General features: G+C 28.0%; 1 protein-coding gene across 1 annotated transcript in view; it reads left to right on the top strand.

The window, feature by feature from the left end:
- Positions 1 to 20,671, top strand: part of LOC123291043 (netrin receptor UNC5C-like) — a 385,599-nt gene that overhangs the window by 318,196 nt on the left and 46,732 nt on the right. Inside the window, exon 8 of the mRNA XM_044871473.1 lies at positions 18,623 to 18,769. Coding sequence (XP_044727408.1) covers positions 18,623 to 18,769 — 147 coding nt within the window. The remainder of the gene's footprint in view (positions 1 to 18,622; positions 18,770 to 20,671) is intronic.

Below are 20,671 nucleotides of genomic sequence, written 5' to 3'. Positions count from 1 at the left end.
TTGTGAAAATTTGAACGATGAATTTTGTAAAAAAAAATTTTAGTCTCACACGATGAGAAATACATGACGTTTATTACAATGCTGGTATGTATAGAGGCAGATACTATAGTATCTATGTTAGCATAATAAGCCTGACACCCTTACTGCATTGATTCGTTCGCCATAACTATTGCTAAAATTGTTACTATTCCCTCAATACATTATACAATATGGCGTTTACACTGATCCAGTATGACGTTCACACATCTTTGTCTAAACAGTAGTTTTATGCAACACATTCTTGCAGAATCGTATTCTTCAAAATAATGTTCGGTTGTTGAACAATATTGTAAGCACAAAATTACAAAAATTAGTAAATTTGTGGTGGTAAATTAGTGATCATTGCGAATTTTGTGAATTTAACCATTGGTCTTAGTTTGTGGTTCCTCATCTAATACTCACAAAGTCTTTATAGAATTATTATTCAATTCTTAAAATTAGTTCCCTTCTCTATATTCCTCTGTTTTTATATTGTAGAGGTATGTGTGTTCTTTAACTAAATATAAAATCATTAAATTTTAATGATTTTAATTAGTCACGTATTTTCATCATTACAACAAACATGGTGATTCGTACTGCTGTTTCTTGTTTGTCCCCGTTCCTATCATAATTATTATCCATCTATATCTATCCATATTTTCTGCGATAAACACACACAAAAACTTTATATGCAGAAGTATTTGCCCATTTTAACATTTCCTTTAACTTGAATACACGATCTTATACAAGTAAGTGTATATCTTTTTGTACGAATACACAACCCGTTCAAAACTAAACGATTCTTTTTTCGTTCTTTTTTCTGTTGGTATAAAATGTACAAAATTTATTTAAATATATATATTAACTTTTTTTGTAAAAACATTATATATCAATTAATTAATTTTTAAAAAATATTTGCATATAATTTATCAATAACTTATCACTCCAAATAGTTAATACTCACTCCAATAGTTTGACTTAGTTAAATTTTTCTATTACAATCGATTTCTCACTGTGTATTGCTGCTAGAATTAAAATTATCTTTAGAGTAAGCACTTCATAATTTTGTCTTAGGTCACGTAAATTATGTCATTTTACAAGATAACGAATTACGAATAAATTACAATCTTATAAGTTTTTACAGTTTGTAACATTACAGTTCTATAAATTATGAATATGAACATCGGACAGAGGTTATTCAGGACAACTATATATAGACTGTTTAATTAAATAAAATTTCTTTGAATTAATTAATTAACGCATATTATTATATATATTTGAATATTAATTAAAATAATATCATTATTTTAAAATAATTATTTTTATATAACATTTCGCTGTCAAAATTAATTAGAAGTGACTTTATACGTGCGTCTATTATTCATTTGTTTCAAAAAATTCATTTTATTTCTTGTGGGGACTATATTTTTATTTATAATTTTAGAATATACACTGATGGGAAAAATTACTTTCAGACTGTTCATGATAAGAGTTCAAGAGTTTGTGAGTTTAAGAGTTTATACTGCTTTTTTTCATATGTAATAAAGGGGTCAAATTTGCTACGATTTAAAAACAAATAATTTAAACCCTGTAAAAAAAACGCTTGCGTGTGTGTCCATATGTGTGGGACTGTATATGTGTGTCACAGCAAAGACAAAGACTCCATGGCTTATCATTTCCACATTATGTATTTCCTCTAAACCCTTTCTGGTGTGTGTGCGTGTACTTCATTTGCGCTTAATGGAACAAAAAAGTACTAAAACTTTTAAATCATCAAGCCCTCGAGAAGGACTTATAGTGAATTTTTTTAGAATATGAAGTATTTGTCTTGAAAAAATCTCAGATGAACCATCACTAGGCCCTCTTCAAGGGGACTAGGCCAGTAGTATTGTCGCATTGTATTCAAATATATTTCAGTCCTTTATTTTAAACCATTTGAAAGTAATTTGAGAGCTGTCAAATTTTTTCCCATCACTGTATAATCAACTGGTAAAACTTTCTGTTAGTGTCAAAATAAAAAAACAATAAAACCATAAGGGCTTTTCATTTACAAAATGATTATTTTTTGTTTCGGACTGTTTTTCATTAAGTAAACACATACCTTATGTCTTCTTTCCTTTTCAAAAAGCGCTGCTTGAAAAAGATAAACTATATTTAACTTTCTTAGGTTGAATAGTTTTTGGACAAATGTCCGAAACAAAAACAAATCGATGAAAAGGTCTGCATTTCATTTGTAGATGCCTTCCCAATTTGTAACTAGTAAGCGATTATTGAATTATGAGTTAAATTTGATTTAATATTTAAAAAATCAGGATGTTATTTTCTAGATCAGCTTCTTATTCTAAGAAAGTTTGCTTTCTATAATTCATAATTTGCAGTAAATACCAAGGAAAACTATGAAGAAAAAACTTAAAACAATTAAAAAATTAAAAACATTGTAAAAACAATCTTGACTCGTATCATTTCTAATGCGTATTGCTATCCCTACGGTTCCCCATGTGGAAAGATTGCTCTCTACTTATAAAGGTCTTAGCCTTGATGTACCAAAAAATGTTTTTTAATAATATCGCCATGAAATAATTTATATGATACATGAGTGAATGAACCTCATTGTACCGTTTAAAATTTGTATAAAACATAAAATGTAAAAACATTTTAATCAATGCTGACATTAGTAGTTAAGTTCTTATAGTTTTGTACAAAAGGTAAATGATGGGTATAACATTATGCGGTTTGCATGTTAAAGCGGCTGCTGCTGGCTGTTGGCTGCTACACATACTTCCATTATGATCAACATCATAATAATATATTTAATACCTACCTCTCTTTATATGCTACGACTGACTGCTTGTAGTTGTGTCCTATTCACATCCTTAATTCATCTCAATATTTGGATGAAGTCATTTACTATAAAACAACTACGATCGAGTCCCATGTTCTCTATCAGTCTCCTTCTACTTGTAGTTCGTTAGGTGTGTGAAAACCAGGGCGCTATTCTGTGCACACATATATATTTTCGAGCATTATTTTTAGTCTTTAGTATAGATACTAAATATAAAAATTCGTTTATATAGACTTTTAATGATGAAATTTTCAAAATAACATTTAAGAATTCGATTTAAGAATTTGATTACTCGCAAAAATAAATGAGACTTTTGGGGGGGGGGCAATTAGTTACGAACTACGTGTTCTATTTTCCAATTTCATTTAGCCGTTTCAGGCATATTTTTTCCGTAAAATCGCCTAGTTGTCATTGCCAAAAAACAACTTATACTTTATGTAAAAAAATAGGTAGGATAATCGCCCTAAATTAATATTATTTAAACGTCCAGTAAAGCTGGAATAGTTTTTAAATTCTCCAAGATGAGATTAATTATAAATCAATTTTCTTAGAATGGCACAATATAATGTAATTACTCAAAAAGCTATAAAGCTGATTTGTTTCGGCTACCTTGTAGATATTATGATATTTTTCAATATTAAAATTGTTGAACGGCAGTTGCGATGAATAAGCGCATTTATATTTACCAGTCAAGAGAAAGTTCACAATTTTATCAGGCAGAAAGTATTTTTGTCTACCTTCTACCCTGCAATCACGTTCTCATTAAATATTGATTATAAAATTTCCAAAATGAAATAAACCCCCGATTTTGTCGAGAACGGGACCCTTAACTCGCGCTTGAAACATAGCTAAGAACACTCCCCTTTAAATTACTTTTCAAACGAAACAAAAATCCAAATCGGTTAATCCGTTTAGGCGCTACGAAGCTACAGCTTTGGTTCGAAGGTTAAAAATAATCACTGCCACAAATAGATTGGGAAAAAAACCAAATTAATTTTTAAAACGCAAGGTGGGATTCGATTTAATAGATTATGATTAATACACAATTTTACGAGGTTTAAGAATTATTGACTATATTGTTTGAGAAAAGACACACTTAGAGGTTCGCATTCATAAAATATTCATATGAATTTGATGGTTTGCTTATCATCTTGTCTTATTTACTTATACGTAATATGGTTACAGGAACGGTTCCCAACTGATGTCCATTTTAGTTTTCAGGTAATTTAATGCCCAAATGACACTCATATAACACGTTAGCCTCATACACAATGTCGTCATTTATAATGGACGACAGCATTGTATATTTAAGTATTAGAAATGGTTGAGTATTAAACATTATTATGAAAACCAAAAGCTTGTCTTTATTCATCTTTGTCGGTACTATTTTTGGTAGTTTGTATTTGATGACAACCTCATTCGATTAACTATTATTATACTTCGTAATAAAATATTTAGAACAGTAATATAGACATTGAATATTGGCCCCAAATTTATCCAAATGAATCAGAACTAAACCATAAAATCTTTATGTTTGTCTATACGACAGTCTTTATATCCGGTGTATATGAAATAAAGAAATGTTTTTTACTTTTAATTTGTTACGAAAATCTGGCATCATTTTCAAATGCCTGCTCATTACTCAAAAACTAAATTTTATGATAAATGAAATCTCTAAAAAAATGTGCAATAAGAATTACTGATTTAAGCAAGCGAATTAAAGTCCCATGAAAATAACATAGGTATGGACTGGGAATAGTCCTCTTTTACCATGTATATATGAAATATATCAAGGTAAATTAAGTTTACTCCCAAGTTTGTAATTTTGATGCTACCAAAAAAATTTTGATATTGGTGTTCTTAATATCACCTAATTAGTCCATTTTCGGCTGACTGTTCATCTGTTTGTCTTTCTGTAAGTTTGTCAACATGATGACTCAAAAACGAAAAAAGATATCAAGTTGAAATGTATGGCGTGCTCAGGACATAAAAAGTTTCTTAAAAAATTTAATCCGTTACCCTGTATGACAAATGACCCTGAGTGCAAAATTTTAAATCGATGTTCCTATAAATGACCAAAATATGAGTGTGTCTCCATCTTAAATGCGACACACTGGCATGCAGAATTTCAGCTCAATCGGAAACGGGGATGTAGGTCAAATTTTGGTGGAAAAATTCCAGACAAACTTACAATTGAAGTTAATTAAAAAGCTTTTAAAAACGCTTACATTGCCTACTTACAAACTCTCTTTCTAAACACCAAAGTTTCATACAAATGTATCAATTTATATATAGTGGATATTGTTACAGGAAAACTTTAATTATGGCCATACATTATGTCTAAACGTTGTCATCAAATTGATATTACCGTCCAACAACACATAGCTTGCTTGTTAGATACATTTCGTTTTCTCATTCACATACGAACTAATAGTAATATTATTTCAAGCTTCCATACATAATACTCTTGTCGTCACAATCTATTAAAGCGCTCAATGACCTTTTGACTTTACATCAAATAGTCTACACATAAACGTATGAGTTATAGTGATGAAAAGCTTTATTTAGTACAAAACCAGCTTCCCGTCTATCATTTATACGAAGAAAAGTAATTTAAGAATTCCAATGTTATCTATGGTAGGAGATTTTGTTTTTCTGTGCAGTATATATATTTTACTCTGGTTAAAAAAAGACTAATCTCTAGGGTATGTTTCTGAATTTGAAACACTTTAACATACATTCAATTCCTTTGCAATATTAATGGTTTGTGTATTTTAAATATAATGGTATTGTCTTTTCGAGTTAGCCGATTGGTTGGTGGCATGCATTTTTTTTCAAAAAAATGAATTATAACACGAAAAAAAATTTTTTGCTTCTTTTTACGGGATCTATCACCTTCACTTCACTAAAACTTGACGATACTAAATCAGAAGTATGTCGTTTTTTAACTAATATTAAAATGACACATACAGTAAAAAGTATAAAAGTAGCTCTAAAATTAAATTCTTTAAAGAATAATATAAATAGGTATTTTAAAAATCAAATACATACATTTATTACGAAAAGAACATAATTCCCTCCGGGTGTCCCACGATACTTCTTGTTTTTTTTTTTTGCTTCCATAACGTTTAGGTCTCTCTAAAGACCCTCTTAGTTCAAATCAGCTCAAATTCGGTATGTCGGGTTGTATACAAAACGGTTATACAAAGCTTGGCCTCATTTAAGAAAATTTGAAAGGGATTTCAAGGTAAAAAACCGTTTTTTTCGACACATCTGCATAGCCTCTTCAAATTGTGACAGAAGGTTGAATATCGGTATGTAGGTTGGGTTTGTGTCAAGGACGTGTCATTTGGCCAACTTCCCAGTTTTTAAGGGTTTGTCCACCTCCAAAGGATGTCATCGGTGTATGTTTTGGGGTAATGACAACTTCTCAGCTCTATTATACCCTTTCTTATGTCGATATTTCTTTCTTTCAAAGACCCATTAAAGTTAGCATTTTTCCCCATTTTTTATTTCAATACAAGGCATCTACCAATAAGAAACATAATATGTGAGGGAAATGGGACCTTAGTGATAGAACTCTGCTGCTCATTAGTTTTTATTATTATACAGTATGGACCAAATATCAACACCTTTGTAATTGAAAGGTTTTTCATTCCCATCCATTGCACGAGATTATGTGTTTGGAAGTTATTTTTAAAATTGACATGTTACAGGAAAGCAAACGGCTTGCTGCCTTATACTTCTAGACTGAAAATTTCCAAGCATGTGTTTCCTTTTTCATCATTTCACACAGAAAACAAATTTTTTGCAGTCGAAAATTTGACCATAGAAAAAGAACATCGGAAAAAGAAAATTATTTTAAAAAAATAACCAAAAACTTATTTGAATTGTATTAAATTCAAAATTAAACCCACCTATTAATACTTAAATTAATAACTATAATGACTTGAAACGAAATTACTTTCATGTAAAAATTTTTTACTGTAACAAATTTTCATTATCTACTTGTAATACAAGGTTAATTGAGTTGATTGAACGATCGAAATTAAATATTAAACCAATCCGTTAATAGATAGTAAAATACATATAGTAAAATATATTATGTAAATATTTTGTAAGTCTATAGATGAAGCGTGCCTTCTATTCAAATATAACTTTTTAATACATCGATCGCATCGTACACAATTATACGGGTTTAATCAATGGATTGTATTTGGTTGATTCGTTTCATTTGTATATTCGTCCATCCTGTCAGTTGATTCGTTTATGTCGTACGTCCTTCGTACGGTTACAAATAATGTTTTGTTGTTTGTCTCCTCTCTATTCAACTGTCTGTCGTATATGTATATTTATTATCCATATGTGTATATTTGATTATAAAATTACTCTTTCACTCATACACATTGATATTGGTGAGATCTTTTAAATGTTCGATAACTGCGAATGCTTTACACAATATTATTATGGGCACACATAGCAATCTCTTTCGTGATATGATCATCGATTATGTACAATGAAACTCTATTTAAATGGTATTACATTAACGAAATGTGTATTCAAATTTAAATATTTTAAACAAATAGCATTGATTAAACGTTGAACACTATCTAAATCAATAACAAGATTCTTTATAGTTTTTTTATACAAAAACTTTTTGACAAATTTTCTAATTTTGGAAAGCGATGAAAGAGTAGAATATACTGAATATAATCAGCTGATTGCAAATTAAAAATCCTTAGATTAAATTATTTAAAAAAGTCTACTAATCTCTGTTAAAACTCATTATCCGTTGGTGATTATACTTCCAGACCATCTTTACAGGATATTTGGATAGTCTCTTAGTTTTGAATACTAATTTCAGTGAGTAAAATTAATTGGAGACATTTTAAGGCTCTACGAAATAGTAAATAAATATAAAATAAAGGTGTAATCGTGTACGTAACGCCAACATTTCTTAACATCATTATCCATAATAGATATAAATTATACAGTGCATGTTATAATGTCAAATTGATTGTAGTAAATGAATTATTGCTTGTAAAATAATAGTTTTGTAATAAAATAAAAAAATAATATAAAAAATTATATTTAGATTAATATCAGAAGTTGTATAATGTTTTAATTTTATTATACATATTTTGTTGTTTGAATGATCATTAGTATATAATAAAATAGTTGTTTCCTGTTTGTCTGCTGCATAATATATACATACCATACACCAATCCTAAATCATAATTTATGGACATTTTATGTTTATGTAGATCAAAAAATATGTTTCATAACATTTAGTGAAAATTATGTATCGAGACATTCGTTTGTATGGCTTTACGGGCGTAGTTCTACATAAGTTGCGCCTGAATTTCATCGTAAATTCGTATTTTAAATGGATGCATTTACAGTGGATTCAGCTAAAACTTATATGGAGCTATATTTTATGTGGATCTTTATGCCAATAGTGTGTGTGTATGTGATTCTTTATTTCAATTCATTAATAAATGAATACCTAATTGAGTTTTACCTTCGTTTGTCGGACAAATTTAAAAGAAGCATGAAAGAATGATTATTACATAAACTGTTCCGAAATTTGACAGGAGTTTTTAAAGGGATTTAACAGAATCATATACAAAAATGACCCATTACTTTGACTTTTCATCATAGTTAAGAGACTGCTGCTTTCGGGATTCTAATTCAGGGCCAAAGATTTCAAACCAACCCTACCTACTTGATTTTTTTCTTGAATATTTGAATACTTGAATATTTTTTGTTTATTCTATTTGTAGTTATCTTCTTTATTTTATGCCTTTAATTTTAATTTAATGCATTTGCTGCCATCATTTAACAATAAATAGACAATAAACTGTTTTTAAGCTATTAATACTATGTGTTATTATCCAAGATGATATTAAATATATTACCTATTACTGTATTTTAAATTACTTCGTAAATAAGTTTTACTGTAATCTATTTTTATGTTTTGTGACCATCAAATTTAGAACAAGTTTGGGGATAAGTTTTTATAAAAAAAATAGGGTAGGAATATGTTAAGAACAAATAACATCTGCTAAATGTCATTTAATTGTCCGAATAAATTTGTGTTACGTGTAATTATTAGTTGTATCGCAATAGGTGTCATTAGGGAGTTCGTTGTAAGTCAATCAGCAGTAAGGGTTTTATTTTATTCATGGGTCTGATAATATATTAACTGCAGTTGTATGGTTTTTTTTTAACTGAAAGACACAGCATGGTATTATTCCTTGCAAATGCAAACCATAGTAACGCAAAGATTATTGCGTATAAAAATATATTTATAGTTTCACTGGTTTGGACCATAAATGTCGATAATCAATTCCTAGCGAAGGTATACTGGAATTGGTTCACTTTACTATTATTTCTAAAAATGTGATAAGAATTATTGTCAAATTAAGTGCAAAGAAGTTTTTCGTAAAATTGCAATTATCTAAAAATTTATTAAAACGTAATAATATCTAAAACAAAATTTTTTCCCGAATATAAAACAATAAAAAGTTTGACAGAATAGAAGTTCAAGATTCGATTATCGTTCGATGTTCGATTGTAATTTATTCGCCTTTTTTAGGTATAAAAAGCGCTATTAAGATGGAATTCTAAGTATGGGGTTCGGCTAATTTTTAATGATCATTATAAATAAGTTCGAAAAATATAAACTGCATTTTTACATGAATTTCGTAACTTGAACATCTAGAACTGACAATTTAGGCGAAAATTAAAATTCTTGGGATTATAAAGAAGGCATTGATTCAGTCCTCGATGTATGGTTATCATACTGAACCCACACTTCGACATATCAAAATTCGTTGTTTTTGAAGTTCGTTCTATCGAAGATTCTAAAACAAATAGGAATTTTCATTAAGAGATGCCCTAAATAAGTTAACACCATTTTTATAGTGCCAAAGATATGAATGAGAGCTTATGACGTAAAGAGTTACAAATAAGGCACGCTCCAATAAAGAATAGAAATAGTGGAAAATCGCTACGGATGTGGTATTTTGGTTTAGCACCGCTATACTTTTTCATGTGGTTCTCCGTTTTTTATTGTATACGCCAATAATCCTCCATTAATTTAAGTACTCAAGGATAATTTAACTATTATTTGCAAAATTAAACAGCCAATCTGCGATAGAGTGTAGTACATTTTCAAAGAACTGAAATTCATTAGCCTTGGTGGTCATTTAAGTGATATCGTATTTCGAAATTTTTATTAAAAAAAGTATTTTTATAAAAAATTAAAATTCGACTCTTGGCAAAGTCAATAACACTGAGCCTTTTTTGATAACATCAACTTTAGTCTTCAAATGTTACCATTAATATTAAACAATATTATTGAATAATCAATTGCATATAATCCACCTGCAATTTTCCTAACTGTGTTTCATTAATTTTTTTTTAAATTCAACCATCATTAAAACTAATCTATCCACAATGCCAATTTGTTCAAGTATATAATTATCCATTTTTATTTCTATAACTCCTAGTTGAATTGAGTTTAGAAGGATTATTATTAAACAACTTCACAATAATAAAAATTGTATTGTATTTTAATCTTTCTAATTGTTACAATAGTTTTAAATTTGTATCAAATGATACTTAGAGTTTTCCACTAACAGTTAAATAAAACATATATATCGCTAACAATATGTTACATTTCGTTTATTCTTTTGTTATACTTCTCTAAACCTAAATCTATACTATAACATGTCTGTCCATTGTGTATCCATTTGTCTATACCGAGTGGATCGCGAGAAATAAAACGTAAGGCTTCACACTTTTTAAGTCCTTACATTTTCAGATATTATTGTTGGGAAGGCATAAAATGCGAGAACAAATATTAAAAATTAAATGCTCAATAACTATAGCTCACAATAAAAATTCAATGAAATGATCTTTCTATAATCTCACAATGGCAGTGATTTATGAGACATACAGTCTTTTGCCAAGCAAGTCAAATTACCACAAAATTTGTTTACTGTTTCTAAGACGAGATGGTCTTTTTATATAGAACTAATTCACTAATTGACACATTGTTTTAGTTTTGATGTTTAAACCTTTCCCTTTAGTTGCTTAAATTGTGTATTGTTGAATTGATCCAAATTAGTTCATTTTAATATTCGTAAAATAATTTTCGCTCGTAGCTACTACAGAAACACTAAACTGATTCGCGTACCAAATCAATAAAAATCATCCGAATCAAATAATAAAGGGCACATGTATCTCTTTTAATGAAAATGTATTGCGGTTGGTCGTTATCGCCTTAATTCTGTCGCTTTAATCAATATCTTACTTTATCCAACCTAATAAATATTTCCAGAATTTATTCTATGGACTCAATCAGAACTACGCCATTTCAACGAACTAACCAATCTTAAGAGTAGTTAAATTTATTTATCATTAACGGGATGAGCCCTCTTTAACTGTTTTTTTTTTTTTTTTTTTTTTTTTTTTTTAAGATTTCCTCTCTTATCTATGAATGGATAGTAATGACTTTCAATGAAACCTTTGTCATGACTACAAAGCTAAACCAGGTATATGCATATGTTCCTTTTACACATGGAATCATTGGTATGTTTAAAAGTTGAAAGTTTAGGTCGTCAATACAGCATCACATTTCTTATTAAACTTGACTTAAAATAATTGAGTAATGAATAAAGTGGTTCAATTTTGGAACCCTCTTTTCAATTATATAAGTTATATAGCTTTCAACTTAAAACAATTCAATTTTTGAGGTTAATCGAGACAGAAAACCACGTGAAAGGTAGGTGTGTACACTTTATACCACAATTTGAGTTGTGTATACGTATAATATGCAAAGCATATATTGTTCGAAACTGACAACGACCTGAGAGACACAGCGGACATGGTAGTTGTAACCCACCCATACAAAATGACTAGACTATATAGCTACTCAGCCAACGTACATCGTACGTCTTCGGGATTTTTTCGGGTTACAATATATATAAATTATACTGTATAGTACGTTACATATAACAGACAATGCATCTGTTGTTTCAAACTGACAATAACCTGATGAATACAGCAATTTTTTTTAAATGTTTCTCATGGCATTTTTTATTTCGTTATTTATGGACCACTCTGAATATAAATGCCAGTCTATCATCTGTCTGTCTGTCTGTTCACATATATGTAACTAAAGTATTTTCATTCATTTGATTCATTTAGCCACCGTGTGTGTGTGTGTATGTGTGTATCAATGTGTGTGCAATACAACACATACTGACTTTGATATATTTTTAATTATGTTTGTTTTACACTAATTGGAACTTTAAATACTTCGCCCGCATTGTGTGACCTCACTCCCACTGTCACAACTATTAATACATTCTACGGGTGAGTCTGAATTGTGAATATTGGTGGTGCATAAGGCATCATTATCGTTCACAATCGTTTTTTATCCACATCATCAACCGTCAATTTACAAAAATTATTATTATTATACGCTAGTTTTGAAAAACAAAACGAACTAAATCTCTAAAGAGTAAAGAGTAAAAATCTTCAATTTATTTCAAACTGTGAGTTTGTGTGTAACTGGCCCTTTTCTAACAATCTTATATATTTAAACGAGCAATTCTTGTATATATATATATATATATATATATATCAACGATCTTGGAAATGGCTCCAACGATTTTCATGAAAATGAGTATGTAGGGGTTTTTTGGGGCGATAAGTCGATCTAACAAGGTTTTATTTTAAAAAAACGTCGTTTTATTCGTTTTTTCATGAAAAACTGAAACATACATCGCAAAATATGACTCTTCCTGACATCTATTGGTGTATATCGTAGTTAATGAAATAAAATAAATTACCGGGACATTCAAATTGGTATTTGTGTGGAGACATTTAAAACGGTCTTCTATTAGTGATAAAATTTGTGTCTTTTTAAGAATACCGAGCAAAGCTCGGTCATCCAGATATTGTTTTATTATTCGGCAAAACAAGATTGAATCTTACGTAAGAAAGAGGAGGGGGAGTTTATGAAGTCAAAATCTTGCTTACGTTATTAATGAATGGACCGAAAGGGGCTGGTGGACATGTTCAAAGGCCACTGTATGTATCTATATGCATCTATGGATTTTGTTTGTTACTATTTCCCAATATTTATGTTTAACTAAAATTTATTTTATATTTTCTTTTGCTTCACTTTCATTTTTTCTTTTGATACGGAGGTTTTTGTAATACTTTCCATTCGGAACAATACCTACTTTTTGGAGCATATGTTCAAAATATTAATATCCTCTAATAATATAAGATTCGAATTTCTTTGACGTAACCAATCAAAATATTCGATGTCAATAAACATTAATAAATAATAATTAACATATTATATTAAATGACATAAAACTAATAACTTTTTTTAAATGATGTATAAATAAGGTATGACAGCTAATTATTTTTTTAATATTTAATAATAAAAAAAGAATGTTATTTTATTTATAAACAATTATTTATTTATTTATTCAATAAATTCCCATAAGTGCTTTTAATGAATATTTAATTAAAATTAAAAAAATTTAATTTAATAATATTTATCAATTTATTATTTTTGTTCAATGTTTATCATTGGATTCTTCTACTATACATACAGGGTGTCTAGCTAAGTTGGCTACGTACGGAAAACTTTGTTCGTATGAAAAAAAATTATTCTTTATAAAAAGCTTTGCTTTCAAAAATATTAACATTAAACTATTCAATTTTGACATCGATTATACAGGGTGTTCACAAATGAATAAAGTTTGATAGGAATGTTAATAGGCGTTTATAAATGTAGACCATTTTGAACAGATGATAAGGAAACGGTTCAAGAAATCAATCCCGAGATATGTAGGAGTATATTTAAACAATTTTGTAAAATAACAATTACACGTATGGAACACGAAGGTGGATACGTTGAGGCAAAAACGAACTGAAGATAAGTGTTTAAGAATGAATTGTTAACGTATGTTCTGACCACTTCAATTTAAAATTAAATTTTTCAAATTCTACTTTTAAAATGCGTTATCTTTTATCTAAATTTACCAGTCATCGTACTTAAAATGTTTATTTGCTAATTTGAAACATTTATAACAAAATAAAATTAGTAAAGAACATGTATTTTTCATACACTACGTTACAATTATTATTATTGACGTAAGTAAAAACAATTTTCAGTTTGTTTTTGACACAAGTATGCACCTTCGCGTTCCATACATGCTATTGTATTTTTACAAAATTGTTTAAATACACTCTTACATATCTCGGGAGTGATTTCTTGAACCGTTTCCTTTATTATATGTTCTAAATTGTCTAAATTTATAAAGGACCATTTATATTCCTACTTAAATTCCTCAATTTATGTCTACTCTAAATATTCGATGTCAAAAGTGAATAGCTTAATGGTAATATTTTTGAAAGCAGAGCTTTTATAAAGAATAATTTTTTTTCATAAACCTTATAATAAAAAAGTTTTCCATATGAAGCCAAGGTAGTTAGACGTCTTGTATATAATGGAAATGTAATAATACAAAATTGATCATGTATGATTAGCATTCTGTGTTATGTTATTTTGGTATAAAATACTATTTCAGATTTATCCTTCTCCGTTGTCATAGTAAACAAGAAAAAAAGCTACTTTATAAATACTTTCAATGTTTGGAGGGAGGGATAATATGCGCTAATCGATGTAAGAGACTTATTTAAAACCTGAAGGGAAACTGATTAACGTTTCCAATTGTTTGCGAAATTTGCGAGACTCCAAGTAATTTCAAAGTTTTATACTCAATAAAGATATGTATTATTACTTATTATTACTTGGAGAAATTTTTTAGCGAATTAAAAACCACGATTTGTGATAATTGTCCACATTTTTGCCAATCATTTTAATATAAAAATTTTGTTATTGATTTAAGTCGATTAAAAAGCTTTTTGTCAACAATCAATAAATATTTTTTGTCCAAATAGAAAACTTTCAAAAAACACGAATATTTTAAATAAATCTTTTCAAAAAGAAAATATAAATTACATTTTCAAATATAACGAGCTAAATAAAAATTTAAATATATAAAACATAAATTTTAAGATGAAAAGTCAACACTTAATGTGTATATAAATAAATAAAAAAAACACAAACTTTTTTATATTCATTGTTATTTTCACGATTTGAGAAAGTTGTTGGTATAATAACTTTCACAAAACTTTTTAAAACTAACAATATTTAAAGTTTTATATTCATATTCATCAGAAATTTATTTTAAGACCAAGGTGTCCGATGTTTCCTTTCCTCTCTTTCATAAAAACAATAGGTAAAAGCGAAATAAAAATGTTAACATATTCTCTCAAAAAATGCAAAATTTTTCCCGGAAAACCTGCTGCATAATTGAGTTATGATAAACATTTTAATCCGTAAAAAATAAGCAACTTTTGTTTGAAACATCATAGTTTTTAAATAAAATATGGCATAATCTTAGTTACCATTCTTTTCAAAACTATTTTAAATCGCTCAAAATTTGTAAATCATCTTCAAATATTCAAATAGTGAATCTTTTGATTCTAATTTCATACCAAATCCGCCGAACAATATTAAAGAGATTAAAGCATGCTTTTTTTGTAAAATTCGTTTCTAACCATGTAGATTCCAAAGCACTGATATTCAAAATTGTCTACCCAAGATATTTTAATACATAGCTCAGTCAATTGTTTATTTTTACTACTTATGTTATCATTTTAACAAAAAAAAAAAACAACTGTTACCAACATTAAAAACAAATTTGTAAAGTGTGAATTTAGAAAAAATTTAGGGAAAACTTTTTATTTTAATAATGCAGAAGATTTTTTCAATTATTTCAAAGCTATTATGAAATTCTCTACAACAGACGTATCATTATTGCTTTAAAGTCATTGTCATGCTGCGGCATTGCACCTTGAAAATGTTTGGACAAGTGACATGGGCTATGTTTGATTAAAGTCGATTATTTGAGGAGAAAGAGATTTTCAACTCTTCAATTTGATGTCTGATAAATATTTAAAAGATTTATGAATTCACTTCGCGTTGCTTACCAAAAGCGTTATTGGAATTTTTTTCGGACTTTTTCAACTTCGTAAAGTTCATAAACTTTATTTTAATGTATGCTTGTTTTGTGTGCTAAAATTTTTGTGGGCTATTAACATCAGAGTCTTACGAGTATTATTAATGTTTATGATACAATGATCTACACTATGAATAAGAACTTGCCGAGTCAATCTCAGAGAATTGAAAAAAATGCGCACATACCAACAATCGAGCCCCGGTCTAAATGCCAACATATACCAATTCGATCATTCAAGTTCACTTACGAAAAAAATTTTTTATAGAAAATAGACTTTTTCTTATCCTGTATACCAATACCATACAATTTTTGAACGACAATACAAAAAATTTGAATATAAAAAGGATATTACACCGATGTTTCAACAGGTTTTCCGTTTCGTTTATGTATCCTTCTTCTATATATGCATTGCATATACTAACTATTTAATTCATATATTAATACACATATATCATTGTAAATGTCCCTTATAGAACTTCCGGTTTACAGGAACAGGAACACACGTATAATAATAATCGTAACAGCATGCCCTGGAAATAACTTCATATAATACTGTATAAAATAATATATTATGTATTTCTATCTCATTTTAACATTTTGTTTAATTAATATGTTATGTTTCTTTTCAATTCTATATGTAATGTATTCATATTGTCTATGTTATATGAATAGAATGTAGTTACAGTTTTTGAATATTACTACCGCACCACATCGGAGCTACTCAAAAACCATATCAAATGTGAAATAATAAAGTTTTTAGCTTCATTTTCTTTTATGGAAATTCTTATTTAGAAAATGTTTTTGAATGAAGGGTGTATAGAAAGCCACAGGAATATTATGGTTTGGAATACTTAAATAGATAATTTTCATTAGTATGTTCGAGCAAACAATTTTGGTTTAAATTCAAATATGGTTTAAGAAGTAATCCTGGTATCAATACATTTTCTCATCAAACAAAATTTGAAAATATTTGATAGGAATTCGATTCTATTACACAGTTTATTCAGAGAATTGTAAACTTAGTATATCTTTCAAAAGATGAAGTAAAGTTTTTAAGAATATCTCTTATGTTGCCTTTTAAATTAAATTATTATTATGTAGTTAGTTAATTTGAGGTATTTCGATATAGAAAAAATGAAAATGATACCAAAGATTTGAAATTTTCAATCAATTAATCATCCTTTTATATGTCTTTTGTGAAAAATTCATATCGATTCACTGTACGGTTCAGGAGAAATTAACTATCAAATTCAGTGTTTTTACAAGCAAAAGTTTTTCATTTTTATGCACGGTTCTTAATCTTGGTATGATTTTAAAGCTTATTGCTTGACGTATATTGATAAAAGTTTTTAATGTAAATGATAAAACATGTTTAAAAGTACGTATGGACTAAAAAACTAACATTTATTACAACTTCTTCATATATCACCATGTAAAACGGGCTGTTGTTAATGATTAATTTATTGTAAGCTGTACAGAGAATCGACTTGAAATTTATACAGAAGACGTATTAAATACTCATTAATTGGCAAACAAAGGTTCAGTTTTTTGGTAATAATTTCGTTTTGGTATCGAAACTTAATTATTAACTTTTAAATATTTTGAAGAATCTTAAATTTTCTTAAAACTTGATATGTTAAAGTAAAAATTCCAATTAAAATTTTGACTAGTTATTGCAGGACAGTATGTTTTTCATTTAAACAATTTTAGCTAAAAGTCAGAAAATTATTTCTTTAAGGTAAAAAAATCATTTTATCGTAAAAAAGCGTGGTGGGGTGGTAAATTTCAACTATCGTAAATATTTTATAGACAGATATTGGTAAAAGTAAAGTCCTTATAAAATATCTTAAAAAGCACACCCTACGCTTTTTTACGGTAATATGTTTTATTGAATTTAACGAAATTATTTTCTACCTTTTAACCAGTAACAAAAGCATGTTTTTTAGATTTTTTAAACTATTATTTATTTTGTGTTTCTTAGATTTTTTATTTATTCATCAAAAATTCAGTATGAATATGGTGGGAAAACAAATAAATGTATATATTTTGAGATATGAAAATCGTGATTCCTGAAAATCCTGATCAGGATAATCAAATAAACTTATTAAATTATTATAATGTCATCGGTCCTTGATAATTATTCGAAATTACGAGTTAATCCGACGTTTTGAAAGGGGTCAAAATCATTTTCAAAGTTTCTGTTACGTACTAACAAACAAACATACGTATGAATTTAATGAACTAAATAGTAGATAAGATAGATTTAATGAACTTATTGCATTTTTAGAAAAAGCACTACAATATACCCTTCCAAGTTTGATCTATATAACAGCACTGTTGCAATATAAATTTAAAAAAATGAAAAGACCTTCTCTTTTGTGATTGGTTTATTTACCAAACTGGTTTATTTTTTACTGTATGTACTTAAGTAATTTGAAAATCAAAGCACGTTTCCACAACTAAAATCTAGTTTTTCTTCAATTGATTTACGATAATTGAGTTTTAGTAATAAACTTCTTTAGAGTATAAGAAACAATTCGTGCGTTACATGTAATAATATTAAACTGTTTAACCCCTCTTTGTATCTTAACGTTTTGCCTCTACAATAAAACTTTATTCAATTGGTTTTTTTTTTCTGTTACAGCATCGATTGCAGAAACACAAACAAATATGGCATTATACATTGGAATATCTGTTGCTATTTTGGTATTTGCTGTTGTTGCTGGATTTTTGATACGCGTATTTCGACGCAAGGGACGCGATCATTCTTTATATAATAGAGCAGCTAGTGGTAAGTAAAAAGATTTAAAATTCATTTTGTAATTCTATTCAATTTTGAACTCAATTCAAGTTTTTATGATTTTACCAAATTGAAGCCCAAGAACCATCACAATAAGAATGAAGATAAACAAAATTTTTATTACTTTAACTGGAGAAGTTTTATTCACGACCGGGATTGTGAAGTCGATTTTTTATAAACCTTTAATAATTCACTAAATATGAACATTTAAATTACTTAGGAAGGAGAGAGATAACAAGGAGAACACCATTTCTATGAATCGCTTTAGAGACTTTATACGAATCTCTGTTCTGATAGAAAATATAATCTTTGAAGCTTTATAATTTCGTTTTTATATCAATTTTAATTTAACTTTCAAATCATGTTAAAAATATTAAGCTTAGTTTTACAATTTGATTTAAAGTGTCAAGCATTTACCCTACAACGAATTTCAAGGACGTACAATACTGATACTTCTCGAAAAATGTAACAAACCAAGCCGCAACTTAGTCACTTAAGTGTCGGCTACCTACTTTTTCGGATATAATAAATAATAGAAAATGTCGAGGACCTAATAAATTTATTTCGAGGACCTTATAAATTTAGTGCACTGGAAACCTTAAGCATAAGTGATAGATAAAAATTTGTATTTCAATTTGAATTAGTTTTTTCCAACCGAGTTTTTGGGATTAAGGTAGTTTCCTTGCTTGAACTATTGCTTGAACCTACTTTTCGACCGACTTTAACAATTTTTTTTATAGGCTAAGAATAGGACTTATTATTTAATCCCAAATTTTCAGAAATTTTGACCTTCAGAACACGAGATAATTAATGCCAAAGTTCGTTATTTTGACGTAATTTGATCAAAATTGTGAACTTAGACATTCATTATCTAGTATTCTAAACGGTCAAAATTTTCGAAACTTTTGGATTAAATAGTAAGGCCTATTCTTGGTCTGTGAAAAAGAATGTGGGCTTTACAATAGTTGAAGCAATGGAACTAACTTAAATAGGTGTTATGATGAATAAAATTTATTACCTAATATTTTGAACACAACCTGTAATACAATGTTCAAATCAGATAACTTCTATAACCTACCTGTATCTCACTTAAAACAGGTATAATGAAATTTATTTATATGTTTAACAAATATTGAAACGGATAAATTAAATTTAAATCGGGAAGTTAATATTAAATACAAACCAACATTTAATATAATACAATATAATGGTTAGTATATATAATACCTACCTATATAATATATGATACAATTTTGGTTACTTTTATGTAATTAAATTTAACTTTTTATTCATATATTATTATATTTTTTGTAGTATTTTGTATTTTTTTGTTAATATTTATTATTAATGACTTTATTTACAAATGAGTAATTTTTATTATATGTAGAGGATTTTTAAATTAAGTAATGAGATAGTAATGTAAACCGTTTCCTAAAATTTTAATATTTTAAGTCCCCGACAAAAATAACCGGTGTTATTATTTTGATATTATTAAATTATTAAATTTTGTCTGTTAATGCATTTATAGTCTTGTTAATGTATTTATAGTCCTTCAACATTTGAGGAATTGCTTTGGTCAGCTAGGGATATTACTCAAAAAAATACATTAATCAAAGAATATAGGGACATTTATCAAAAAAAATTTACATTGAATATAGGGGCATATATCAATAAAAAAATACATTGAATGTTAAATTTTCATATCACAAAATGTTTTACATAAAATATTGTGATTTCACTGAACTTTTCCGCTTATTGACTTAAAAAAATACTTTACATTTAAATTTTTTCTTACGAATCTACATTGGACTTTATCTTAGCAATTACCTCAGATATTGGCACACTTACAATCGTTTGACACTCAGTCTATGTAACTCTAACGTCAATGTTACA

Source organism: Chrysoperla carnea, chromosome 1 (assembly GCF_905475395.1).
Source record: "Chrysoperla carnea chromosome 1, inChrCarn1.1, whole genome shotgun sequence".
Taxonomy (NCBI): domain Eukaryota; kingdom Metazoa; phylum Arthropoda; class Insecta; order Neuroptera; family Chrysopidae; genus Chrysoperla; species Chrysoperla carnea.
The sequence above is the reverse complement of the archived record's forward strand: the minus strand, read 5'-3'. Positions and strand labels throughout refer to the sequence as shown.